Source organism: Acipenser ruthenus, chromosome 2 (genome assembly GCF_902713425.1).
Source record: "Acipenser ruthenus chromosome 2, fAciRut3.2 maternal haplotype, whole genome shotgun sequence".
NCBI classification, from domain to species: domain Eukaryota; kingdom Metazoa; phylum Chordata; class Actinopteri; order Acipenseriformes; family Acipenseridae; genus Acipenser; species Acipenser ruthenus.
Genome location: NC_081190.1, coordinates 14,045,344 through 14,068,418, shown reverse-complemented (window position 1 = coordinate 14,068,418; position 23,075 = coordinate 14,045,344). Strand labels below are relative to the sequence as shown.

General features: G+C 36.1%; 1 protein-coding gene across 4 annotated transcripts in view; it reads left to right on the top strand.

The window, feature by feature from the left end:
• LOC117403483 (probable global transcription activator SNF2L2) overlaps nt 1-22,737 on the top strand; it is a 40,310-nt gene extending 17,573 nt beyond the window's left edge. Inside the window, exons 27-35 of one of the 4 annotated variants that reach the window (XM_034902486.2) lie at nt 2,804-2,830; nt 6,415-6,492; nt 7,379-7,597; nt 16,102-16,319; nt 17,842-17,947; nt 18,556-18,657; nt 19,376-19,505; nt 20,530-20,666; nt 21,285-22,737. In XM_034902486.2, the coding sequence (XP_034758377.1) occupies nt 2,804-2,830; nt 6,415-6,492; nt 7,379-7,597; nt 16,102-16,319; nt 17,842-17,947; nt 18,556-18,657; nt 19,376-19,505; nt 20,530-20,666; nt 21,285-21,320 (1,053 nt within the window). In that variant the 3' untranslated portion in view covers nt 21,321-22,737. Of the gene's footprint in view, nt 1-2,797; nt 2,831-6,414; nt 6,493-7,378; nt 7,598-11,926; nt 12,109-16,101; nt 16,320-17,841; nt 17,948-18,555; nt 18,658-19,375; nt 19,506-20,529; nt 20,667-21,284 lie in introns of those variants that run through there. The other 3 variants (XM_034902485.2, XM_034902487.2, XM_034902488.2) reach the window with 3 other exon arrangements.
• The last annotated feature ends 338 nt before the right edge of the window (nt 22,738-23,075 follow it).

Genomic DNA, 23,075 nt, shown 5'->3' with positions numbered 1-23,075 from the left:
GTCACAGAACCTATTAATCATAGGCATCAATTGGAGAGAAGAGAATGTGTTGACAGGAAAGCAGAGAGCTGGCGGTGTACCACCCGCTTGAAGGTTTTAGAGAGGAGCAAGAGGAGGGAGACAGGACGGTAGTTCTGGAGGGATGAGGGATCCAGGGAGGGATTGTTTGAAGGCAAAGGGAAAGCAGCCAGAGAGCAGGGTGGTGTTGAGGAGAGAGAAAATAAAAGGGAGTAGAGCAGGGGCAGCAGCCTGAAGAGGTGAGTGTACAAATGCATTTGTTACAACTCATAAGCGAAAACATAATTCTATGAACACACTTAATAAATTAATATCGCAAAGCATGTTAATTTAAGAATATCGCAGACTCTTTAGTTTGAGTCTATGTATATTTTATTTGTGTAAAGGAAAAAAAGTACAGTACATACACTAGGCTATGCAAGTAAATACGTTTTGGCGTGTTTCATTTGTCTGTGCACTACATAATTAATTACTGATAAGAAAAAAAATCAGTTTGTGTTTAATTAAAGAACTCTGCAATGATTTGTTTCCGTGCTTCCCTTCATTAATAAAGCACCTTAACATATAAAAGAAACCAAAACAAGTTTCACATACGAACAGCTAGTTGAATCTACACCAGTGAGAGGCACACGTAAAATAAGAAGCACAAACCAAAGTCGTAAATCAGGACAAAATGAAACTAAGTTACTGGAGTCAAAATGACTTAAATACATCGCGGGTAGGTCTATAAAGTCACAAAAACCTATAAAAAGTCAAGATACGAAAGAAAAATCAATGATACATAGAGCCAGTTGTGTGTAGAGTGGATATTATTGCATGTTGTTTGCTACTTGTAGTGTTACTGGAGAAGATATATTCTGGGATTATGTGCATTAGTTTCTATTAGTTCTGTTTAATAATTACAATATAATAGTTTGGTATGTCTAATTGATTGTTTCTTTGAGTTCTTCCCATCTACTCAATTGATCTAAATAGTGGAGGATCTCAATAAAAAATAAAATATCTAACAATGCATTTACTTCACTTTAGTGTGTGTATATGTATATATGTATATATATTGAGAAAGATATGTACAACATATCGAAACGTTGGGCAGCTGGCTCTTTGAGCTAAAATATATATATATATATATATATATATATATATATATATATATATATATATATATATATAATATAATGTATATATATAATATATATATATGTTTGTAAATATATGTCAAATACCAGGGAGGGCCGTATTTTAATATTTTAACAATGACAATACTTAGATCCAGCAGATGAATTGAATTAACCCCATAGTTTTTTCACATGTATCTTTCAAACTAATTAATTATAATTACTTTTCTTTGGAAAATAACTTTAAATAAAAAGCTAGATCTTGCCTAAGGCTTTCATCTGCTCCAGCATCCATGTCAAAATGGTGTTTTCATCACGCTGGCACTGGTTCAGCATGTGTTTAATCAAATAGGCTTCAGACTTGGACTAAAAAAAACTACAGAGGAAGAATTTGGTCACTATTAACTATTGTTTGTGACCTTTTTTGTAGCCATTTTTAAACTACAGTAACTAACATATGTGTCAAAAAAACACACAAAAATAACCACAAAAAAAACAATAATGTATCTAGATTGTTCATGAACCAATATGGTGCCATATGAAAATAAGATGTAAGCAAATGGATTTTGCACAGAATATGAAATTTAATATCAAATCAGTCTTTGAGAAAACAAAAATGTGTGTAATAGGGTAGACTTTACAGGTTCTGCATCTTTCCTTTTGCAGAGAAGTTTGTGTTGTATATTTTTTTAACTTAAGGTAGAATTTAGAACTCCATTGTGAAATATCCTCACTCTTTTTGTCGTGTTTTAAATACAGTGACTCCAGTACGAATTGATACACATTAATTTCATTTCACCCGTTTTAATTGAGTAACATGCCACATAGACACACACATCAAGGTTCTTTGTCCAGAGTTATGAATCTGTTTCTGATAGTGAACTATTATCAGTATGTCCAGACAACTCAGTGATTGACTGCATATCTGACACCTCAGGTTTAATACACCATGTCCATATGGTAATAATGTGATCTATTTTTCCTCATTTAATTCCATTAACCCTCCCAGAGAAACGAGGTGTAAAGAAAGGCCCTTCCTGCTTATCTTTGTAAGCCCTGGTGAAAGCCATAGGTTCCAATGAAAGCCAATAGGGGCTGGGGAAAGATCTATTTGATGTAATTTGGTGTATCTGTAGTTGGATAATTTAGAAAGGTGTAGTTGACAACACAATGGAATCATGTTAAAATGTGTCCGAATGTATTTTTAAAACTGCTTATACAATGAAGTACATTTGCGGACTTTACAGTCACAAATTGATTTTGGAAAACGTAGATGACTGAAAACATAAACACAAAGGATGAGAGAATTGACACCCCTTTGACAAAATTCTTGTCAAAAATGGTAATACATTCATAATGCAATATACAGTAACATTGCAGTTTGCTGGAGTGGTGTAATTTAAATATCACCAAATGATAAGCCATGATGCAAATTCAATTCATATGTCTAGAATAAATGATATTAATTTTACATCTATACCAATGAATTGTCACTTTTTTATGAAAATGAATATTGTAAAATTTTACATGGAATTTATCAGGGAATTGATTGCTACCTTATTGGCTATCTGTTCCATTAACATTTTTCAGTCAAAAGATGCTACTCAGGATAAATTCTTCTTTATATGTATTGTTTTTTCCCCATTCTATTGTTCACGTTGATGAAGGACGAAGACAGCGTCCGGACAGCAATGGTAAATAAATAATATTTTACCTCAATAATCTTTGTCATCTACGTTTTCTAGAATTAAAATGAGTTGCTAATTGCATTAAATATGCCTTGCAGTACATTTTATGGCTGAATCAAGTGAATGTATGTTACTGCTTTTCTTTAAGAAAAAAATATTTGTGCATCATTGTGCCTTTATTAATGAATGGAAAGTGGTTGTCATGATTGTTGCATGAGCGATATACTGTATCTCACTGCTGAACCAATTCTCATGTTACAGTCACATTAATGCAATCTGGAATCCATCATTGTAGGGAAGCTTTAAGGGAAATGCTGAACTCAGCTCCCAGTTTATAACCAGGATTAAATATAGTAGTTGAAGATTGACCTGATAAGGGTATTTCGGCTGGAAGAGTTGATGCTGACTGTTTTTGCTATCATAAAATGGCTTGCGTTGCATTTAAGATGTATTTGTTTTTTTTTATGTGGTGTACCAGTGATTGTAAGAATTTCACACTAGGAGTACTGAGCTTTTCACTCCTCGGAGTACAGTTACACTGCACTGATGAGCTCCAAACAAGGCAAAACGTGTACAGTAGCTGTACTCTGACTTTTAAAATGCTGTGAATGTAGAAGCCTTTTGGCGACTTTCACGCTTTGATTGGCTCATGTAATGCTGATATTTGCATATATCGATTACCCATAACGCTAGGAGTACGCAGCTGTGGTTTATACGCCCTCTGCATCATTGACAACTGCAAGTTAGTAAATGGAGAATCTCTATGGTAAACCACCGTTTCAAAGGGTACAGAAATTACAGCTGCACACCCTAGTGCTCATTTTTCAAACCCTCTCACATCAAAAATGTATTCTTTAGACCCAAATGGTTAAAAATGACACTGTGCTTGGAGATATAGTAAGCATGGTAAATAATAGCCTGAGCAGAAACAACAGTACTGTATATGTTGATAGATAACACATACAAATATTTAATAGTAATATTAAATAATAATATTAAATAGGTAAGACATTTAAATATTATGACAGTGTGGGTGAAACACAGTGTTCTTTTAATATCCAGGAACAGATACATTCAGGAGGAACTGGCAAGTATTTTACATTTAGACAAGTAAACGTGATTTGGTGTACGAACAATTCATTTTGAAACATAATGGGAAATGCTGTGGTGCCAAAAAGGCTACTTGTCGTTTTGATTTGTATTTTATGTTAAAATAATGGTCAGAGTTAGTGTTGGGACGATAATGGAATTTTTGTATCACGGTTATCATCTGAAAAATTATCACGATAACTGCTTTTATCGCTCCAATTCATTTTTGGTCTTTTGAAAGTTTAAAATTCCAGCCGCAATGCTTTAAAAAATCAGCCTTTTAGTTTTAGTTACTCTTATTGCTCAGCTTACACTTGTGCTCAGTATTTTCTCTAATCCTTTACATTCACAAGAATTTAACTTAAAGCTTTATGCACTCAATAGTAGCATGTTTGTGTTCATCCTTTAACATAAGTGCATGAAGGCGAGGATCAAGTAATGTGATGCTGTGGAGAATTACAGTGAAACTGGCACATCTCTCTACTTGATTGTCCACTTAAGCTCTTACCATGGGACGATCATTCTCCTGCGAAGTAAGCAGGCCCATCAAGACATGACTACACAGCTTGGAGGGAGGACACTGTGACATACTGTTCCACACTGAAGGTGTCAGTAAACCAAAGCTTGCGGTCTTTTGCAAGCACTGCTTCCTGCTTCTCAAGAAATTGTCATTGCTGTTGTAGAACCCCAACGAGTAAACACATCCTATACAAATAAGAATTGTGGATAATTATTATATTATTTTTACATTTTTGTTGTTTATAGATATAAGTATATATTTAAAATGGGCCAGCTATGTTTGCCTCTTTTCTAAAATGTAACAACATTAACGTTACAAAACTAGTAAAACAAGTTAGGTGCATATTTCATAGGCTGGGTTGTTTATTTTCCTTTTGAAACAAAACAAAATTGTAATTGATTTTACATTCATAATACTTGTTTAATTTCTGTTAAACATTTCCAACAATAATTCATATGAAGTTTTGTTTTTTTTTGCTGCATTTCAGATAATTCAGAGCATCTTACATCGTAAAAAATAAGTTAAATCCTACTTGCACGCATTTCTAGCTTTGCACAGTATCACCTTGAAACAAGTACAACAAATAGGTGGCCTGTTTCAGACTCCACATTCATTCCAAAATACTGCCATTTTGTATTTTTTTTCAGAACAAGTTTTAGTTTGTACCCATCCTGAAAATGTGTGTCTCCCATTTTGAATTTATATATATATATATACACTTTTTGTTTAAGCCCATGCAAATAGTTGTGAGATAAAAATAAATAAAGAATGACACGTGTGACTGCAGCTTTAAGAGAAAAGTGAGTAATCGTGATAACTGATAAATACGGTATTATAAAAAATAAGTGTCATTGTATCGTTGAACATTTCTGTTTAGTGCTGGGACAAATATTCGAAGATATTTTTTGACAAGTATTCAGATACAAAAATCAGATGTTTGTATTCGCTATTAATGACAAAAATACCTTGCACTTATTTACCGCCTCACCAGAAGGTACACAACAGGTTAAAAAAAGAGCTCAGTGTTATATGTGAGATTTAATATATATATATATATATATATATATATATAAAAAACAGGATCCTCTATTTAAAAGTGTTACACAGCAAAAAGTAAACAAACCACATTATGCGCGCGCACACGCATAGTGATCCATATGGAAAGCCATCTGGATCAAAAAAGTGCTGGATTAAAAATTGTGTGGTTTTAGTCAATATCCCATGGGACAAAAAAAAGGCAAACATGTCAGTCTGAAATGCCTCGCTTAAACAGTACCCAACTTGCTAGAAATGTTGTGTAGTGATTTTATATAGATTGTCTGTATTATATTTTATTGTTGCGACTTTGTTATGTGGAATGTAATAAATGAGATCCAAAATGGTGAGTTTTTTTCCCCCTTCATTTTACAACGTTGTTTCCACGTTTGTTTTATTTGAAGTGTTTAAAGTTACATTTTAGTTTTTGTTTGCCTGTTTAGCTACAAAAAGACACAAGTAAACCTCATGTTATTACTTTATGAAAACGTGTCTATGGCCACTGTGAAGAAACGGCAATGGCAAAGAATGAAAAAAAGTAAAAAAAATAAATCAAATGCGGAGTCACTGGGGTAAAGTAATTCTTTACTCCTGGGGATCTTTTTTTACTTTAAAGTGTTACATAGTGTAACGTCTTGCTGTAAAATAAAGGCACACACAAGGGCCACTGCTGCTATGCTGTCTCTGCCTGCATTCTGATCAATATAACGGCTTTTATTACTTTTTAAAAAACAAATGAATATCCGAACGAATGTTTAGATGAAAATCCTGTGTTCGTCCCAGCACTATTTCTTTTGCGATGTTACCGAATTTTCGATAATCGTCCCAACACTAGTCGGAGTCGCTTCAAGTTAATGATTTGATTTGTGAATCTTAATTGTAGCCTGCTGTGTATTTTAGGTTCATGCCGATCATGACATTTGATTCTACTGTTGTAACCTGTTAGGAAGAAGATGAGGTTCCCGATGAGGAGACCCTCAATCAGATGATTGCTCGAAATGAGGAAGAGTTTGACCTCTTCATGGTAAGAAATTGATAACTTTACATCTGATTAACACAGTTGTTATGCTACTGATATTTTGTCTATTTAACACAAACAGAAACATTTAAGCATAGGGAGGGCTTTTTATTAACACTGCATCAAGACACTTATTTCAAATCTGAAAGGCTACTCAGACTTGGCAGATTCCCAGACCACAATAATGCCAGGCTGAGCCACCACTCCCCTTACTGTCAAGGTTGGTGATTGTCCTGTGGGTTGTGAAGATGTGAAATCACTCCCAAAGCACCTGACTGGCATCATGTAGCCACTGTAAGTTGCCTTGGATAAGGGCATCTGCTAAACAAATACTCATCAATAAACACTTTTGAGAGGGCCCTGGCATTAATGGACTCACTGAGAGATCTATAGGGAAAAGACTGATAGGAAAAGACTGTTGTTTATCAAGTTACATGAAAAGTAAAATTACCTTGTTTTTGTGACCACATGATGAGTTTTTATTCAAGTGAAATAACACTTACCAAGAACCAACTGGTGAGAGAGGCTGCACTTATTACGTTCCAAAATATTGAGCTTTTGCATGAGACCTGTTTGCAGTATTATAAGGGTAAAAACAGCAATAATATCATAAAACTAGCAGGAGCAGTTAACCTGTTATCCATCTTGGGGATGTGTATCCTGTCTGACTTACCTGCTTCATCTGTAGGTAAGTCACACTTTGGAGTTATACGTACAGTCTATCTAGAGATCTGCCTATCCAGTTGTGATGGAATTTGGAGAGGCCATTCTTTAGCACAAGTGATTGGAAGTACAAGAATTAGGAAATATAAGGAGATGCCTGTATGTCATGTATCTTTACATAGGTACATATGTCACACATTCTTTTATTTAGTCAATTTTTGTTTTTCAGCGTATGGATCTGGATCGTCGTCGTGAAGAGGCACGCAGTCACAAGCGAAAGCCCCGCCTGATGGAGGAGGATGAGCTGCCATCTTGGATTATTAAGGATGATGCTGAGGTGGAGAGACTGACATGTGAAGAGGAAGCAGATAAGATATTTGGGAGGGGCTCTCGTGGCCGCAGAGATGTGGATTACAGTGATGCACTCACTGAGAAGCAGTGGCTAAGGGTATGTGTTACAAATCTCTTTTTGGTAATGGCAAGTATACTCAGCTGAGTTTTTTGAATAAATGTGGTAATGAGTTGATAATTATGGTTGAACTATTGCTTTGGTTGCTACATGCCCTTTAGACTCAATTCCCACAGAAGCCAAATTGTGCAGTTTTTTTATGATTTTTTCAGAATGCATGATTAAAAATATCTCTGGAATTGTAACCAATATGATGACTTTTGGTTTGCTGAGGAATTTCTTTTATCCTTTGTGTATTTTTTCATTCTATTGCTCCGCTCTTGTGCCACATTTCCTGGGTTCAGTGGATCTTCTGTTAAAGAATTTACAACATTTAATAATCTGTGTTTGGAGAAAATTGCATCTGTGCCATGGATGACTAGCTACAACGGTGCAGTAGTTGTGTTTATAGAATATATACTGTCAAACCCATATTCCTGCTTTTTGGGTAACCTCATAAGTGGTCCCATTTTCATTAGGTATGTTTACACGAGCAGCCAAGAGGACATATTCCGGAAGATTTTGCTAGTGTAAACGCTACCGATCGCATTCCGGAACGCATCCTTATCCTCTGAAAAGTTGGGGTTCGATTCCAGCACAGTTCGAATATTAGCTAGTGTAACTGCGCTGAGGACATGTTCTGGAACGATTCCAGAAAATTCCCAGCAGACACTGCAAGCAAGCCAGCAGCGTCATCGCCTTGCTGCCTTCCCGTGATTAACTCGGACGTAACATTAAATACAGTGATGAAATATACAATACATGAACATCGTAAAATAAAATAAGATGAAATATGTGTTGCTTACTTTCCCAAAGGTTTTTCTAATCCTCTTCATCAGTGTCCACCGCAAGCACTGAAGAAGGGAGTATTTTCAAATGAGGGTGCTCGATGATATCATCATTACACCACAGTGTCTTCACCTTATAAAGTGTGCATGCTCATTCTCTTCTCCTGAGAGAAGTACCCCTGCTGTTTCATATCAGTGTGCGAAAAGGCTGTACTTTCCAAAAAAGACTGTGGATGACGTAATTCCCACCTGTTTCCCACATATTATGTCGGAGTCTGAAGTACGAATCAGCCTTAAGGCTCAACCTTAAAATTGTAGCCCTATATAAACACCTTTTATTCTTGGGGGATATGTTACCAACACAGGGTTAGAAACTAACAAAATGGTGGTACTAGTCCAAAGGACTAGTACCTTTTGAAACTTGCTAGTCCTTGTGTGAAGTTCCGGAGATGGAATCAACAACAGTTGTTGGGGTCTCTAAAATATTAGGCTTAAATTTTATTTTCCTAAAAAATGAACTTATGAATTAAGATTTTTTTTACTGTATTAAAAAAAAAAAACCCAGATACAATAAACATTAATGCTCATTCCCAGATACATTGATTGGGTTTCTGCATCTGCCTTCCCCACATTCCGAACCCCAATAAAGTCTGTGTGGACAACACCATTGACAGCATACTTCATGTAGTATATCACTGCCTCAATAATGGAACTATCTAGTCCCAGATAACCAACAAATATTTAGTCTTTGCCATTCTGGTTAACTGGGCTGGACGCTGGGTCCTAGCAGTAGCATGTATACACTCCCGTGCCTGTTTAGAATTTCTATAGGTTTTCCACATTTAATCCTTTAGCCTCGTCCAGGTCACACCTCCATTCAGAATCAGAACACGGTCGTGTATGCTTTGCAAGGGCGTGAGCTGTTCTGAAAAGCACTTTTAGCTTTAAAATCACAGAGGTGTTTATGGTGTGTAGTAATTGTTTCCTTTTGATGTGCCTTGTTGGGCAGTCTTTGCCTTCATCGGTTTCACACAGTTATAATGATTACTTGATTTTTCATGTGCTTTTAAAATCAACTCTCTTAAAGGTAGACGACCCTGTCACAAATGTGCCACTCTGGCTTTTGTCATACTGGACACAAACCTTCCAGTCCATCTTATTTCCTGAAGGCGTAGACTTACTGCAGCCAGTCAAATTGTGAAAGCCAGGTTACTTGAAAAGTGCACTGCCTCATTTCTCTGTCATATTCCTTGTGTTTGCGAATCATAGTGTTTTTATTTCTTTTGAGGTAGGGGGGGGGTCGCATCCCGGTATAAATCTCCAAATTTTTGTAAAATTACTTTACACTTACTTCAAAGATGCATGACGCTATTAATTTATCTATCGCCGTGGTTTAAATTTAAACTTTCGGCATTATAAACTAAATCTACTTTCTAGACATCAAAACACAAAATAGCTCAAGTGAATAGCCATTTCCTTACATTGTTATTTTGAAACAGACCATATGAAATTGTTATATGCATATTTTACACTAAATCTTGTAATACAAATACGTTAGTAATAAGACATATGTTAAGCAATCATCCTTTAAATCTATATTGTTTTAAATACTTTAATATTTTACAGTGATTAAAGATCGACTTACCAAATAAGTGTGTTGTGTTCAAGTAACTGGGCTGTTTCAAAAAATAAATACATAATTGTAAATGACAGTTTTTATACTGTTTTGATGTCTAAAAAGTACATTTTGTTTATACCGAAAGTTCACAGTTAAACCACAGCGATGAATAAATGAATAGCATAAGTAATCACACAGATAAAATTCAACGAAACGCTGACGCATTCGCATATCTCTAAATAATGCAGAATTCATCATGACAAGGGAAGGTGAAGGGAGATTTCAGTTCTGAGTGAGTGTAAGCATTATGAACGTTTGTTCACCACCGCTACACCCCGTTAGAAAAGTGACTTTTCCTGCATTTTCCAAATGCAAGCCTGTGAACGTGAGAGTATAGCTGTACACTTTTTTTAAGCACTCGCCCACAGGACTACAGAGACACAGACATCAACTAGTCCTCGTTACTTTTAATTCCCCCCGGGGTGAACGTTAGTTTCTAACCCTGCCAACACAACCCCATGCCCACTCCCCTCCGCACCACTTTTGACGCAAAACAAAGGTGTACACGTAATACCATTGTATTTGAAATACCTGCATATGATTCACTGGTTGTGGAATAAACTTTCCTGCCTGTGTAGCCCATGCAGGGGGCACACTACTGAAAGTAAAGGGAAACAAAGGGCTTGTTTTAAAAGTGTGGCAGAGCTGCTGACACTTCCTTGGTAGACAGTATGTAATCAGTGAGACTGCAGTAGAAGTGCTGTCATCCGTTATAGAGAGTAAGACTTGGGTTAGCATTATTTGTGTGATTTTAAATAGCGTACACTAGACATGTTTGTTAGAATTGCTTTTAAGTCTGCTGCATTGTAGTAGAGCCACCATTACGGGTAATGTAAATCAAATCACTGCTGTTCATTTGAAAGAGACTTGCAGCATTGTATTTGAACTCGCTGTTTCAGTAGAAAAACTTCTGATTTCATATGCAACTGATGTAGGCTCGTCTGCTTTTTTGTGCCAGTGTAAATTAGTGTACCTTATTGTATTACATCTTGTTGCTATGTGAATATGCGATAGAATTTAGTGTACAAAAAACAATACTGGGGTGGCTTCATGGTGCACGTTATCCATCGGAGCGTATAATAGAACAAACTCATTACTAACATTACAAAGAGTTTTACACTGAAAATGATGGCATTAGTATAAGTCGTTGTTTCATTTGTTATAAAGGAACGGTGTGCCTTTCAGTCTGTTATAATAAAACATAAACACACTACTACACAGGCACCTTCTGTTGCCACCCACGCTTCGTTAGCTATTAGTAGATCTATATGCCTTGAAAGCAAAACTGAGTTATTTAAAAACAAATCCTAAATAAGTTATTAATAACATGTTTTGGAAAATGTTGTTTTATCATAGATTTCCTATCAAGCCCCAAATTAAATCTGCCCAGAGAGTTTGGTAAAGAAAAATTGTTAACTTGTGCTTTTCCATGCATTTAAAAAAAAAATACAGGGCATGACATTTTGTGATCCAACAAGTTACAGTCATTTTGTTTCTTTTGTCCCTAGCTCACAAAATATATCAGCAGACAGTAAAAAAAAAAAATGTTACAACAAATACTGTAGATAAAACCTACTTGCAACTATATTTAACTTGCAACAGTTAAATATTGACAGGTTCACAGTCAAATATTTGATCCTGATAATCTCTGTCCAGGCATCATACTTTAAGTACATGTATGTTCAGTGTTCATTCTTATTCTGCAATCAACATGCAAAATGAGGCAAAAAAAAAAAATCTGGAACTGAAACAGGACAAAAAAAATCCCGATAAGTAGTAGTCAATATTAAAACAAGCAGAAGGAGGAAGGCTTCAGGCCTTGCAGTGGGAAGAATGAAACAGCAGAACAGGAGACCACAATCCATTCAGTATAACCTTTTCAGAAAGAAAAATAAAATGACTTGTATATGAAAACAGCATTCCCGCAGCTCTCTTTCTTTACTGATCAGCTGATGAAGAGACTAGCTGCACGCTGCTTTGCCGGGTTGTTAATTTTATCCCCTCTAACTGTGATTTCTGATAGCCGGCCTGCTGATTGCAGTAAGGTAAATATCCTTCTTTATTGTCATCTGGAAGATTCAGCAGGGCTACATCACTGGCATGTGTAGGTGTGCAACAGATCAAAGACAGCATAGGCAGCGTCGTGCTTGTGAACAGTATTCATCATGAATCATGACAGTATGCATGCTGCAGTTGTTGTTTTACAGGGTTTGTTGTCCTCTGGATTTAAGCAGAAAAATCCACATCTCTGATGTGTGGCTTTTTATAGCAGCATTTAGCAGGAAGCCTACTGCAGTTGAATGAATATTAATAGAGAAGATTTCTTATTTTTTTCTTGTACTCACTGATCTTGTATTCTTTTACAAATGGTTATCTGCATACTGAAGGATTGTGATGGAGATTTGCTGTTCATTATTAGGCCTTGTTCCATAGAGTCCCTGAGGACCTGCATTTGTGTTTGTACACCGGATTCTAACATCAATAGAATGCACAGACTGTGGAGCTAAACCCTCACTGGTGATTTTTTTTTTTTTTTTTTTTAATGAAGCTGAGATGCTTGCCGGTACTTGATGTATTTTCTTTATGCTGCTTTCCCTGCAAATCGTCATGTGTAATCGGGCCTTGATGTAATCGTCTTTATTTACGTGATCATCAAGGTTTGCAGTATTTGTCGCTAAAATTGAAAAGAAAAAGCTAATCTTGTCTACAGACAGGAGACGGAAAGGTTAACAATGTGAATACCTCCATGTGAAAGTGGAATGAGATGCAAGAGGAAAGCGCTGAGGAAAGGATTACACAAAGGGCTAATTAAAATTACATTTTTATAGAAGGTTTAAACAAGTCTGATTTTTACCTAACGGATGGTACTTTTTGCTTTGGAATTGAAGTTAAGGAACAAGTATTTGGTCTCTTGTTTCGTATTCAATTGCGTGGAATTTTAGAATTTTAGAATGGTATAAACAGTTGGCATACGTAATTCCTATTTACTCTTTTCATGTGTGTTTCTTAATCTTTTTAGTATTTGAATTAAAGCTAACCAAATCCATGTCCAGTCATCTCTTTACAGTAAAATACAGTTTCATGTCAAATGTTTTCTTTCTTCCTAAATTGCCTTTTTTATAATTAAATGCTTTTTCTTCCACTGTAGTGATGTGCTGACCTCCACGTTTTAGAATAATGCACATAACTATTCCCTAATAAAATAATCTGATGATGTAAAATAATATTATGCATAAGTAATTACGTTCAGAACAGGTAAAGGTTTTTTTTTAATATAATCAAAAATATAAGGCAACTACTGAACATAGTTGGGCTGTTTTGATTTAGTTAGCTGTCTATAACAAGATAGCTATTCTCTGCAGATGCTTAAATGTTCTGAAAACTGGTATTTTATCTATTTCATACAGTAGGATTAAACTAATGTTACAAGACCACAAAACGAAACACATATTGTAAATCATATGCTTTAGTTTGAGGACCAGAGGACGAAGCTTGCTTAATAGTAGGGGATGTTACGTTATCAAAGATAGTTATAGGATGGATGTAAACAGATCTTGAGCTTGGATGCAAGTTTTACACTTGTATTTGATTTCCCCACCCAAATATTCTGTTGTCTCAATGTAAAAGGAATTAAACCTGCACGTAAACATGGTCATTGTAGTTTTGCTGAACCCTACATCCACTGCCACTGTTTTGGTCTAAGATACAAACTGTAGATATAAAGGCACAAATAAATATTCTTTTAATATGAATGGAAAAACTTCACCTTACTGTAAGTCAAGAATGAGGAAAAAAATACTTGGAATGGTTAAAAATGTAAACAAGTTAATGACACTAGTTTGCTTCCTGCAGTTTTAAAGATGTACAGTAGCACACTACTTTTTTTTTTTCTTCTTTTTTTTCTTGTGGTAACTTTGAACACTATAGAGCAGCCTCACTGCTTATGTGATTCTTTCCAATCTGCATGGAGAACATTGCGTGGGAAAACCGAGCCCTCTGATTGGCCAGGAGGCATGTCAAAAATATTGAAACATAATTAAAAAAAATTGTGTTTTTTGCAAATTATGTGAACATAAAACCTATTTCATTTGTGACGTGTAAAACAAAACCTTACAGGTGAACAAGAATTAAAGTCGGACTGAATTGTTTCAGGTATTGGGCTAATTTTCAATGAAAAATTGAAAGTGAAGACCCATATCTGCATTGTGAGATTCTTCTTGGGTAGGAAGTTAAGACCGTTCCATGTGGACACAGGAGAATCTGGCAACCTCACCCCTACTATCTGCCCTGTACCGAAGTTGGTCGTGCCTGCTTACCCATTTTGGCTGAAACTGACTTGCACCAGGTTGATGCAACTTTTTTATATAACATGTCAGGGATGCATCATTTTTTGGTACAGCATATTTAAATGCTTCTGTGACTTGGCATCTTCGGATGGCATTTTCAGAAACAGACTGTGGGCATTACCGTATGTTGTCAGAAAGTGCAATAAGGAATGGGGAGGGGTTGGGGATGGGAAAGGTGTAAATTGGGAGCAGATTGAATGAATTCAATGCTAATATATGCACTGTGTATATCTCAATCTGCGCAGCATTATAAATGTCATGAACAGCTAGCAAATAAAGTCTGAAAGTAATTTGCAGTTCTGTTACAATCCCTTGGCCTTATCCCATTAAAAATAGTGACGAAACCTGTCACACACATTTCCTGACTCTGCTGCAACGCTGCCCCTATATTGTATGTATTTCACCCTTAACTGACGCCAGGCTATGCACTGCACTCGGAAACCAAGGGCATTGCATGTGGAGGGTCCAGTTTCATTTCAGCAATTCTCTGATCAAAGTATTTGAAAGTTGTGCTTAATATTGTGATTGAAAGGATGTCTGCTTCCAATAACATCAATTCCTTCCTATTGGTGCTGTTCTAGGTATGACATCATGGCCTTTGTTGCAAAAAGTAACCAGAGAAGCACAGGTTTTTAAATGCAGCCTACATTGAACTGTGTGACAGTATTTAGATTTGTAAGCTGAAAACTGGAGTTGCTGGGATCATAGATATCTCCTGGCTTCTTTTTTTAAGAAAACGGTAACTGTAAGTACTGATATGTTTCTTAGTTTCTGAACATTAGAACTAATGTGCTTGTTTACAGCACATTTAAAAACTATTCAAACAAAAACCTTAAGTTCTTCTGTATCTATAGATTAGAGCAACGATGTTCTGCTGCATTACAACCAGGGACTTTTTAAACCAGCTGGTAGTTTACTGAACATGATTTAAAAGAATTGACTGTCACTAACTTACTGTACACAAACATTGCATTTCACAGAGGAAGGCATTCCTATCAGGAGCTAACTAGCAGATAAACCAATAGAATTATCTTAGCTAAATAGTGTTTTTAACAAAATTAGCTACCTTAAGTATTCACCTAACAAAAGTGCCTGTTCAGTGGTAAAATTCACTAACATTGTGTTCTTTAAAATGTAATTATCAAATGTATACGTGAGAAGTGCGGTCAAGAAAAGTAAGTAACGTAAAGCAAATGTACTGTACTATTAATTAATATAACTTGTTCTCGTGTTTTTTTTTTTTTGTTAATTAAAAATATTAAATGTAATAAGTCACAGTAAGTATGTGCTGGTTCAGTGCTGTTGTTTTTTGTGATCTTTTTTCTCAGCTATTGGAAAATGTAGAGCTTCATTACACTTGTTTGTACTGTACTGTACTGTACATCATGCAGGTCTGTGAGGAGAGGAAACAGTGTTACCTGTACAAGACATTGACATAGCACCCTGTTGCCTTGTATTGGCTGCCTAACAACAAGCACAAGTTACTTCACCTACTGTGTCACACTCCAGAGAATTGTACATTAGACCAAATATGATAAAAGGTTGGAGGAAGTGTCACTGCCATTAAAAAATGTGCCAGGATATGTTTTATAAATATCAGGTTCTTTTCCACCTTTTTTGGTTGTTGTCATTTTAGAGAGAAACATTCTGTAAATCTAAAAGACTAAAAGTTCTTCCGCTGTGTTTTGATAGGCTGTTGAGGACGGGAACTTGGAGGAAATGGAAGAGGAAATCCGGCTTAAGAAACGCAAGCGTAGACGACATGTTGATAAAGATCCTGGAAAGGAGGAAGGCGAAAAACTGAAGAAGAGGCGAGGTAGACCTCCAGCAGAAAAGCTCTCTCCAAACCCACCTAAACTGACGAAGCAGATGAATGCCATTGTTGATACTGTAATAAATTACAAGGATGGGTAAGCTTACAATAAAAACTTCATACATTTCAGATTGTGTTGGTATTTAGTGCAGTTAACACAAAATAAAGGGGGATATGATTATGAACATAAATATGATTATGAACATAAATTGTTCTTTACCAACAGATGCCAATTTTTTTTCAAAACCAGCACATACAATTTTTCGTGTGGTTTGTTTTTTGGTAGTGGTAATACTTTAGTTTGGGGATCTGCTACAGGTGGTTATATACAATATTAACAAATTAAGAAAACTATAACAGCTGTAGATCATGATTAGAAAAATGACCCTGAATGACAATACACTTACAGTCAGCACTCCGTTCCCAGATACACGTCAGTCACAGTTTACTGCCCTTGCATTAAGAATAAAATCAATCCCCATTATATACAGTACTGTGCAAAAGTTTTAGGCAGGTGTGAAAAAATGCTGTAAAGTAAGAATGCTTTCAAAAATAGACATGTTAATAGTTTATATTTATCAATTAACAAAATGCAAAGTGAGTGAACAGAAGAAAAATCTACATCAAATCAATATTTGGTGTGACCACCCTTTGCCTTTAAAACAGCATCAATTCTTCTAGGTACACTTGCACACAGTTTTTGAAGGAACTCGGCAGGTAGGTTGGCCCAAAAATCTTGGAGAACTAACCACAGTTCTTCTGTGGATTTAGGCAGCCTCAGTTGCTTCTCTCTCTTCATGTAATCCCAGACAGACTCGATGATGTTGAGATCAGGGCTCTGTGGGGGCCATACCATCACTTCCAGGACTCCTTGTTCTTCTTTACGCTGAAGATAGTTCTTAATGATTTTAGTTGCTTTTGTGTGTTTTCATTTACAAGTGAACTCGAGCACTATATTCTGCAATTTTGAATACTGACTTTGGATACTGTTTTAATTCTAGAAACTCTTACCGGATACGTACCGGATTTAAAAGTATGTACTGTATTACAGTTAACGTGTCGTCTTTTTAGTTTTGGCAAGTGATATTTTCAGAATCATATCATTCTGAATTAAAATACTGCTTCTGTTCAATATAGTACTGTACCAGCAAAACCAATACAGTACATCTAAATGGAAGCCTACTTATTTTAAAACACAGTCCCTTCAGATAAGTATTTCTGATAATGTCTGTTTTGCAGGGAACACAAAAAAGATACAAGGGTTGGGACGGGGCAAAATTAAATAATCAGATAAGCGTCGCACATGTTTAACCGTCACTGAAGTCAGGTATGGTCGGATATGTGACTGCTCACTGTATTGCACTATTTGCTTAAACTTGTTATTATAATTTGACTATGTATTATGATTCATAATCACACATAATAACTTACATCTGATTCCTAAACTACAGTATTACCACCATAGTAAAACACAATGAAATTGTGGTAAAGCACAGGTAAGCAAGGTAACATACAGACATGCATGGTAAACCATTAAAATAAAAGAAACAAACAGTAACACACATGCAGTGTTTATTACAGCCATGAATTACAAATACACATGTTTATTGTGTTTTCAGAGCGAATCGCCAGCTAAGCGATGTTTTTTACCAGCTCCCATCTAGAAAAGAACTCCCTGAATATTACGAGTTGATCAGAAAACCTGTAGACTTCAAAAAGATAAAGGTAAGAGCTCTGGTATAACTGAAATACTGTGGCACATGACACTTTAGTTATACTTTCTTCTGTATTTCTGTTATTGTAAAGAACTAATCCGACTTTATATATTCAGCATTATGAAAACTCCTCAGGCAAAATGCAACAATACCCTTCACTTTGATGTAAATGCAACCCTGTGGGCTTGCCCATAATGTGAATACTTCCGCCAGATCAGGTTAAAATCTACAAGTCAAGTAGGCAAATATTTTGGCTAGTGCCTTCATTAATCCCTGTCGTATCAGAAATCATTTGAAATTTAGATCTCATAGTAGTTTAAATTAATTTTATTAGGATAAATACCCATTAGGTAATGGTTACATTTCTATTTCAGGGAACCAGGGTTATGATAATAACCTAATGTTACACCAGGGAAAATGTGTCAGTGGTATTGAACTTAACCTCTCACCTAAAACGGCTACAGAATTTGTTTTTCTGTGTATTATCTGTATATGAACACAAATATTTTGTTGTTGTTGTTTTGACTAGCCTGCTTATATGTGAAAAGATATATTGGAACTATACATTATTTACTATAGGGTCTGAAATAATACATTTATGATGTTTGGTCTTTTTAGGAAAGAGTTCGTAACCACAAATACCGGAGTGTAGGGGATCTGGAGAAGGATATCATGCTTCTGTGTCACAATGCTCAGACTTTCAATTTGGAGGGATCACAGGTTTGTGCCCTCTTGTGGCAAATACTGTAACTGCAGTGCTGGTTAAATATTTGGTTAAATATTAGTCAATTACGACTCAATTTCTTTTATTTTGCTACCTTTTTTGATACCCAGAAGATAATGGTGTTTGTCCCATCGAGGGGTTATACAATAGTCACATCTTACCCGGTGTCACATTGTAAGAAATACATACTGGGACCATACAGTAATTCGCAAACATACATTTTTAAGAGAACAATTAAAAAAGGTATGAGTTTCAGAAGACTGTGAACCACACAACCTTTGGTCTTGAGGTGACAGAGGGATTGCATTACATCCTACATATTTATACAGTAAAATGTATTATTAACAGAGTTTGTCCGCAATTCTAAATGTACTTAGAGAAAGATCATGCAAGTTTAAGTATAGCACATAACTGAGTTAAAAAGGGGGGGGGGGGGGGGGGGTATCGTGGACAAGCGTGATCATCCACAATTTCATTTTGTTGAGGTCCTTGCTTCATATTGCCAATCAAATACAATTTTCTGAAAACTGAAATGTTTGGAGGTCATCAGGCTTTTCCACCACCACCTGCCAACATGTTTTTATGTAAGAGGTTTGTTTTTTATAGTGGGATATAAAATATTTCCTGGATATACATCAAATTTTGATAAATTACACAAATACACTGCTACCCGTATTTGACAATTCCATGCCTTCTCTGCTTCTGTGTCTGCAGATATATGAGGATTCCATTGTTCTTCAGTCTGTGTTCAAGAGCGCCCGACAGAAGATTGCTAAAGAAGATGAGAGTGATGAAGAAAGTGTTGACGACGAGGATGAGGAAGATGAGGAATCTGAATCCGAGTGTAAGTCCTGATGCTTCATTACTATTGCTTCTCTAACAGGATTCTGTTTGCTTTTCAAAATCACAGCGGCCTTTCTAAACCCAATTCTGTGCTATTACACTTCATGCTCCTGTTTACACTGATGCAGTTTCAGGCCCATGCCTCCACGTGATTTATTATCACGTGCATACTCGGTTTTGCCTGACAAAGGACCAGTCAAGTCAGGTTATCTAGGGATACATCTAGGAGTTGATTGGTCTAAAAAAAAGAATGGTCTAAAAACTTCCAATGTTGTTATTTTTCGTTCTACGTCAATTTAATAAAGCCACTGATTTCATGTTGGAATTATCCAGTATGTATTGCACTGATTTTGTTTTTGGCAGTTCTTTCATAAAATACCCGTCTGACATTGTTTTTGTTCCTCAATCAATATCATTTTTGTGAGAATAGTGCCTGATAAAGGTTTACATAGTATGTCATGATATAAAAGCATAGCAAAGGGTAATAAGCCATAGGGCGGGCAGCAGTGTGGAGTAGTGGTTAGGGCTCTGGACTCTTGACCGGAGGGTCATGGGTTCAATCCCCAGTGGGGGACACTGCTGTTGTACCCTTGAGCAAGGTACTTTACCTAGATTGCTCCAGTAAAAACCCAACTGTATAAATGGGTAATTGTATGTAAAAATAATGTGATATCTGTATAATGTGAAATAATGTATAATGTGATATCTTGTAACAATTGTAAGTCGCCCTGGATAAGGGCATCTGCTAAGAAATAAATAAATAAATAAATAAATAAAAGCTTTGGTAAATCACAGAGTATGGTAAAGCATTATCAAATCCATGGTTAACCAAGGTAAATCATGATAAATGTATAGTTTACAGGAAAAGATGAAGTAGCAGGGTATAAGTTTTATTGAAGTATTTTCCAGATGCTGCTCACATTATTTGGCAGTGAAATACAGCAACTTAACATAAAATAATATTTATTCAGTGTGCTTATCACATAAAAGTTAGTTCTGAACTTTTTCTGTATTATTATTTTCAGCCAAAGCAGTTAAGGTAAAAATCAAGCTTGGTAAGAAAGAAGAGAAGAGGCACGACAAAGGCAAGAAGCGACAAAGCAGAATAAAAGCAAAACCAGTTGTGAGCGACGATGAGAGCGAGGAAGAGCAAGACGATAATGTACGTCAGGGAAGGGGGGTTCTCTTCGGTTTTACTCACTCATATTTTACTCACTCTGTTTTACAGAATACAGTATATGGGTGAAAGAATCTTTAATACTACAAATGAGAAAAAAAAAAAAAACTCTCTCTCATGAAAACCAAAACTACCTGCATCTGCTGTATCATAGCATGTCTGGAAAACCCTAAGAGCCATGACCTGAACAACCTTCTTCAGTCTGACCTTTCAACTCTGCCACACCCACCTTACTCTCTGTCTGTTTTAATGTAGAAGAGGTGGGACTGGCAGAGTTGAAAGGTAACATGGTTTGAATGGAATGAGAAAGGCTGTTCAGTGCCCAGCATTTAGGATTTTCTAGACGAACAGGGTAAAGGCCATTTAGAGATAAATTATAATTATTCCGTTATGCAGCAAAGGAACGCAGAACCACTCGGAATGATTTCAAACTCTTAAATCCACTACCAGCTTATAGTGTTAATAGTCACATAGGAATTGGAAGTATGTCACAAAAAACCTAGACTGATTCTCAAATGTATAATAATAACAGTAAAACAATGTTGGTCTGTTTTTTTATTTCTTTACCAAGTTCAATGTGTTTGTGTTTTTTTCTGCTTCCAGGACCAATCAGAAGGAAGTGGGAGTGACGATGAGTGATCAAAGGAAGAGCTGTTCTGAGATTCAACAGATGTGCTTTATTCTTTATTTCGTTCATTTTTGTTACACAGATGTGTATGACCCCCATGCCCCCGTCTCTAATCTTAGGTAGTTATAGGCTTGATCCAAACCATTGTTATCTTAATGTTGAAATCAGTGTTTTAGTTAGAGACCAACTTGGTCTCCAAGACAAGCTGTTTCATTGTGCACCTTGTGCATGTTACCCATGATAAGTCATGGGACTAACTATATTACATTGTGCTTGTATATACTCTTGACTTATGCAAGGAAAAAAAAATATTGGTAAATTAAGCTTAAATTAGCAAATCCAAATGTAAGCTTGTTCAACAAAAGAATGTTATAAAGCTGTACAAAGACAAGAGTGAGACTCCAATCGGGTAAAATAAAGCTGTGTCCTTGTGGGATTGTGGTCGTTATGGAAAAAAGCGGTTTGTCATGTATATTCAAGTAGTAGTTTCTTTTCAGTTTATCCTGAGATTACACTGTGGGTCTGAATACATTGACATAAAATATAAATCCAGCTTTACCCAGGCTTTATGAAGTTAATAAAAATTTGTATGGGTCATATTTTTTAGTTATACTGTAACTAGTTTCAGTTTCTGTAAACCCCTTTTGTTATCTGCAGCCTGTTTTTATTTTTGAGTTAAGCTTATCATCTGCTTTTCCCAAACATTTCAGCATTTTGAAAACAGTCTACCCAGCCCGTCTAACAGTCGTTTCTTATCCTTCTACATCTTTAAACCCAAAACCCCAAATACCCAGATGGAATTTAGTTTTATTTACTTTACTGCAAAATATTATCTTAATGAGAGTACGGTGCAGAAAAAGCACCATATGAATCTGTTCTGTGTCTATTAAGACTAGTTACATTGCCGGGTAAGGCATAAACAGTATAATATGGCCACTAGTGATTGTATGTTCTTGTTTGGCCATACAGCTATTGATATTTTTATACTCTGGTTAAACATATGACTTTGTTAAATGTTTGGATTAAAATATATTTGCCTTCATCATATATTTGCTTTGTGCTTGTTGAGCTGAGTAACATGCTTTAAATGGCTTTTGTTTCTGGATTTTTAATGCTAATGACAACTATCTCTTTGTTTTCTCCCTCTGTGTGTGTGTGCGTGTGTGTGTGGTTGCGTGCATGTGTGCGTGCATGTGTGTGTGGTTGCGTGTGCGTGTGTGTGCGTGCATGTGTGTGTGCGCGTGCGTGCGTGTGTAAATGTTACTCTAAAATGGTGCATCTTGTTTGATGTACTGTTAAAGGTGACCCCCCTGTGTGATCAGTGTTGGTTATCACCCTACCCTAAAGTGTACTTACTCTTTGCTTTCTTTGCACAATGTCTTTGGTTGTAACTCATAGCCCAAGGCAAATAAAACTCCATAATTTTGATGAGAACTGTTGTGTTTTATATCTAGGAAAAAAAACAGTTTTACCTGATGATGGGACCAATGTGTTCATGACAGCTTGTACATATCTATGTTGGTCCGATTCAGTGGATCGGGAGACGGTTGCTTGTATCTACTGTTAGACTGAGTTCCAGTATCACAGAGGTATCTGTAGTCTGCAGTACCGCCTCTGTGCTAAACATGCCTTTTTTTCTCAAAATGAACCTTCTAGCCACAGGCAGCAATACAAATAAAAATGTTAAAGTACACTTTTCGAAATTGAAATACACTGCAAGGTCATAAACCAAGCTAAATCCAACAATCAGTGCTATAGCAGTGCAG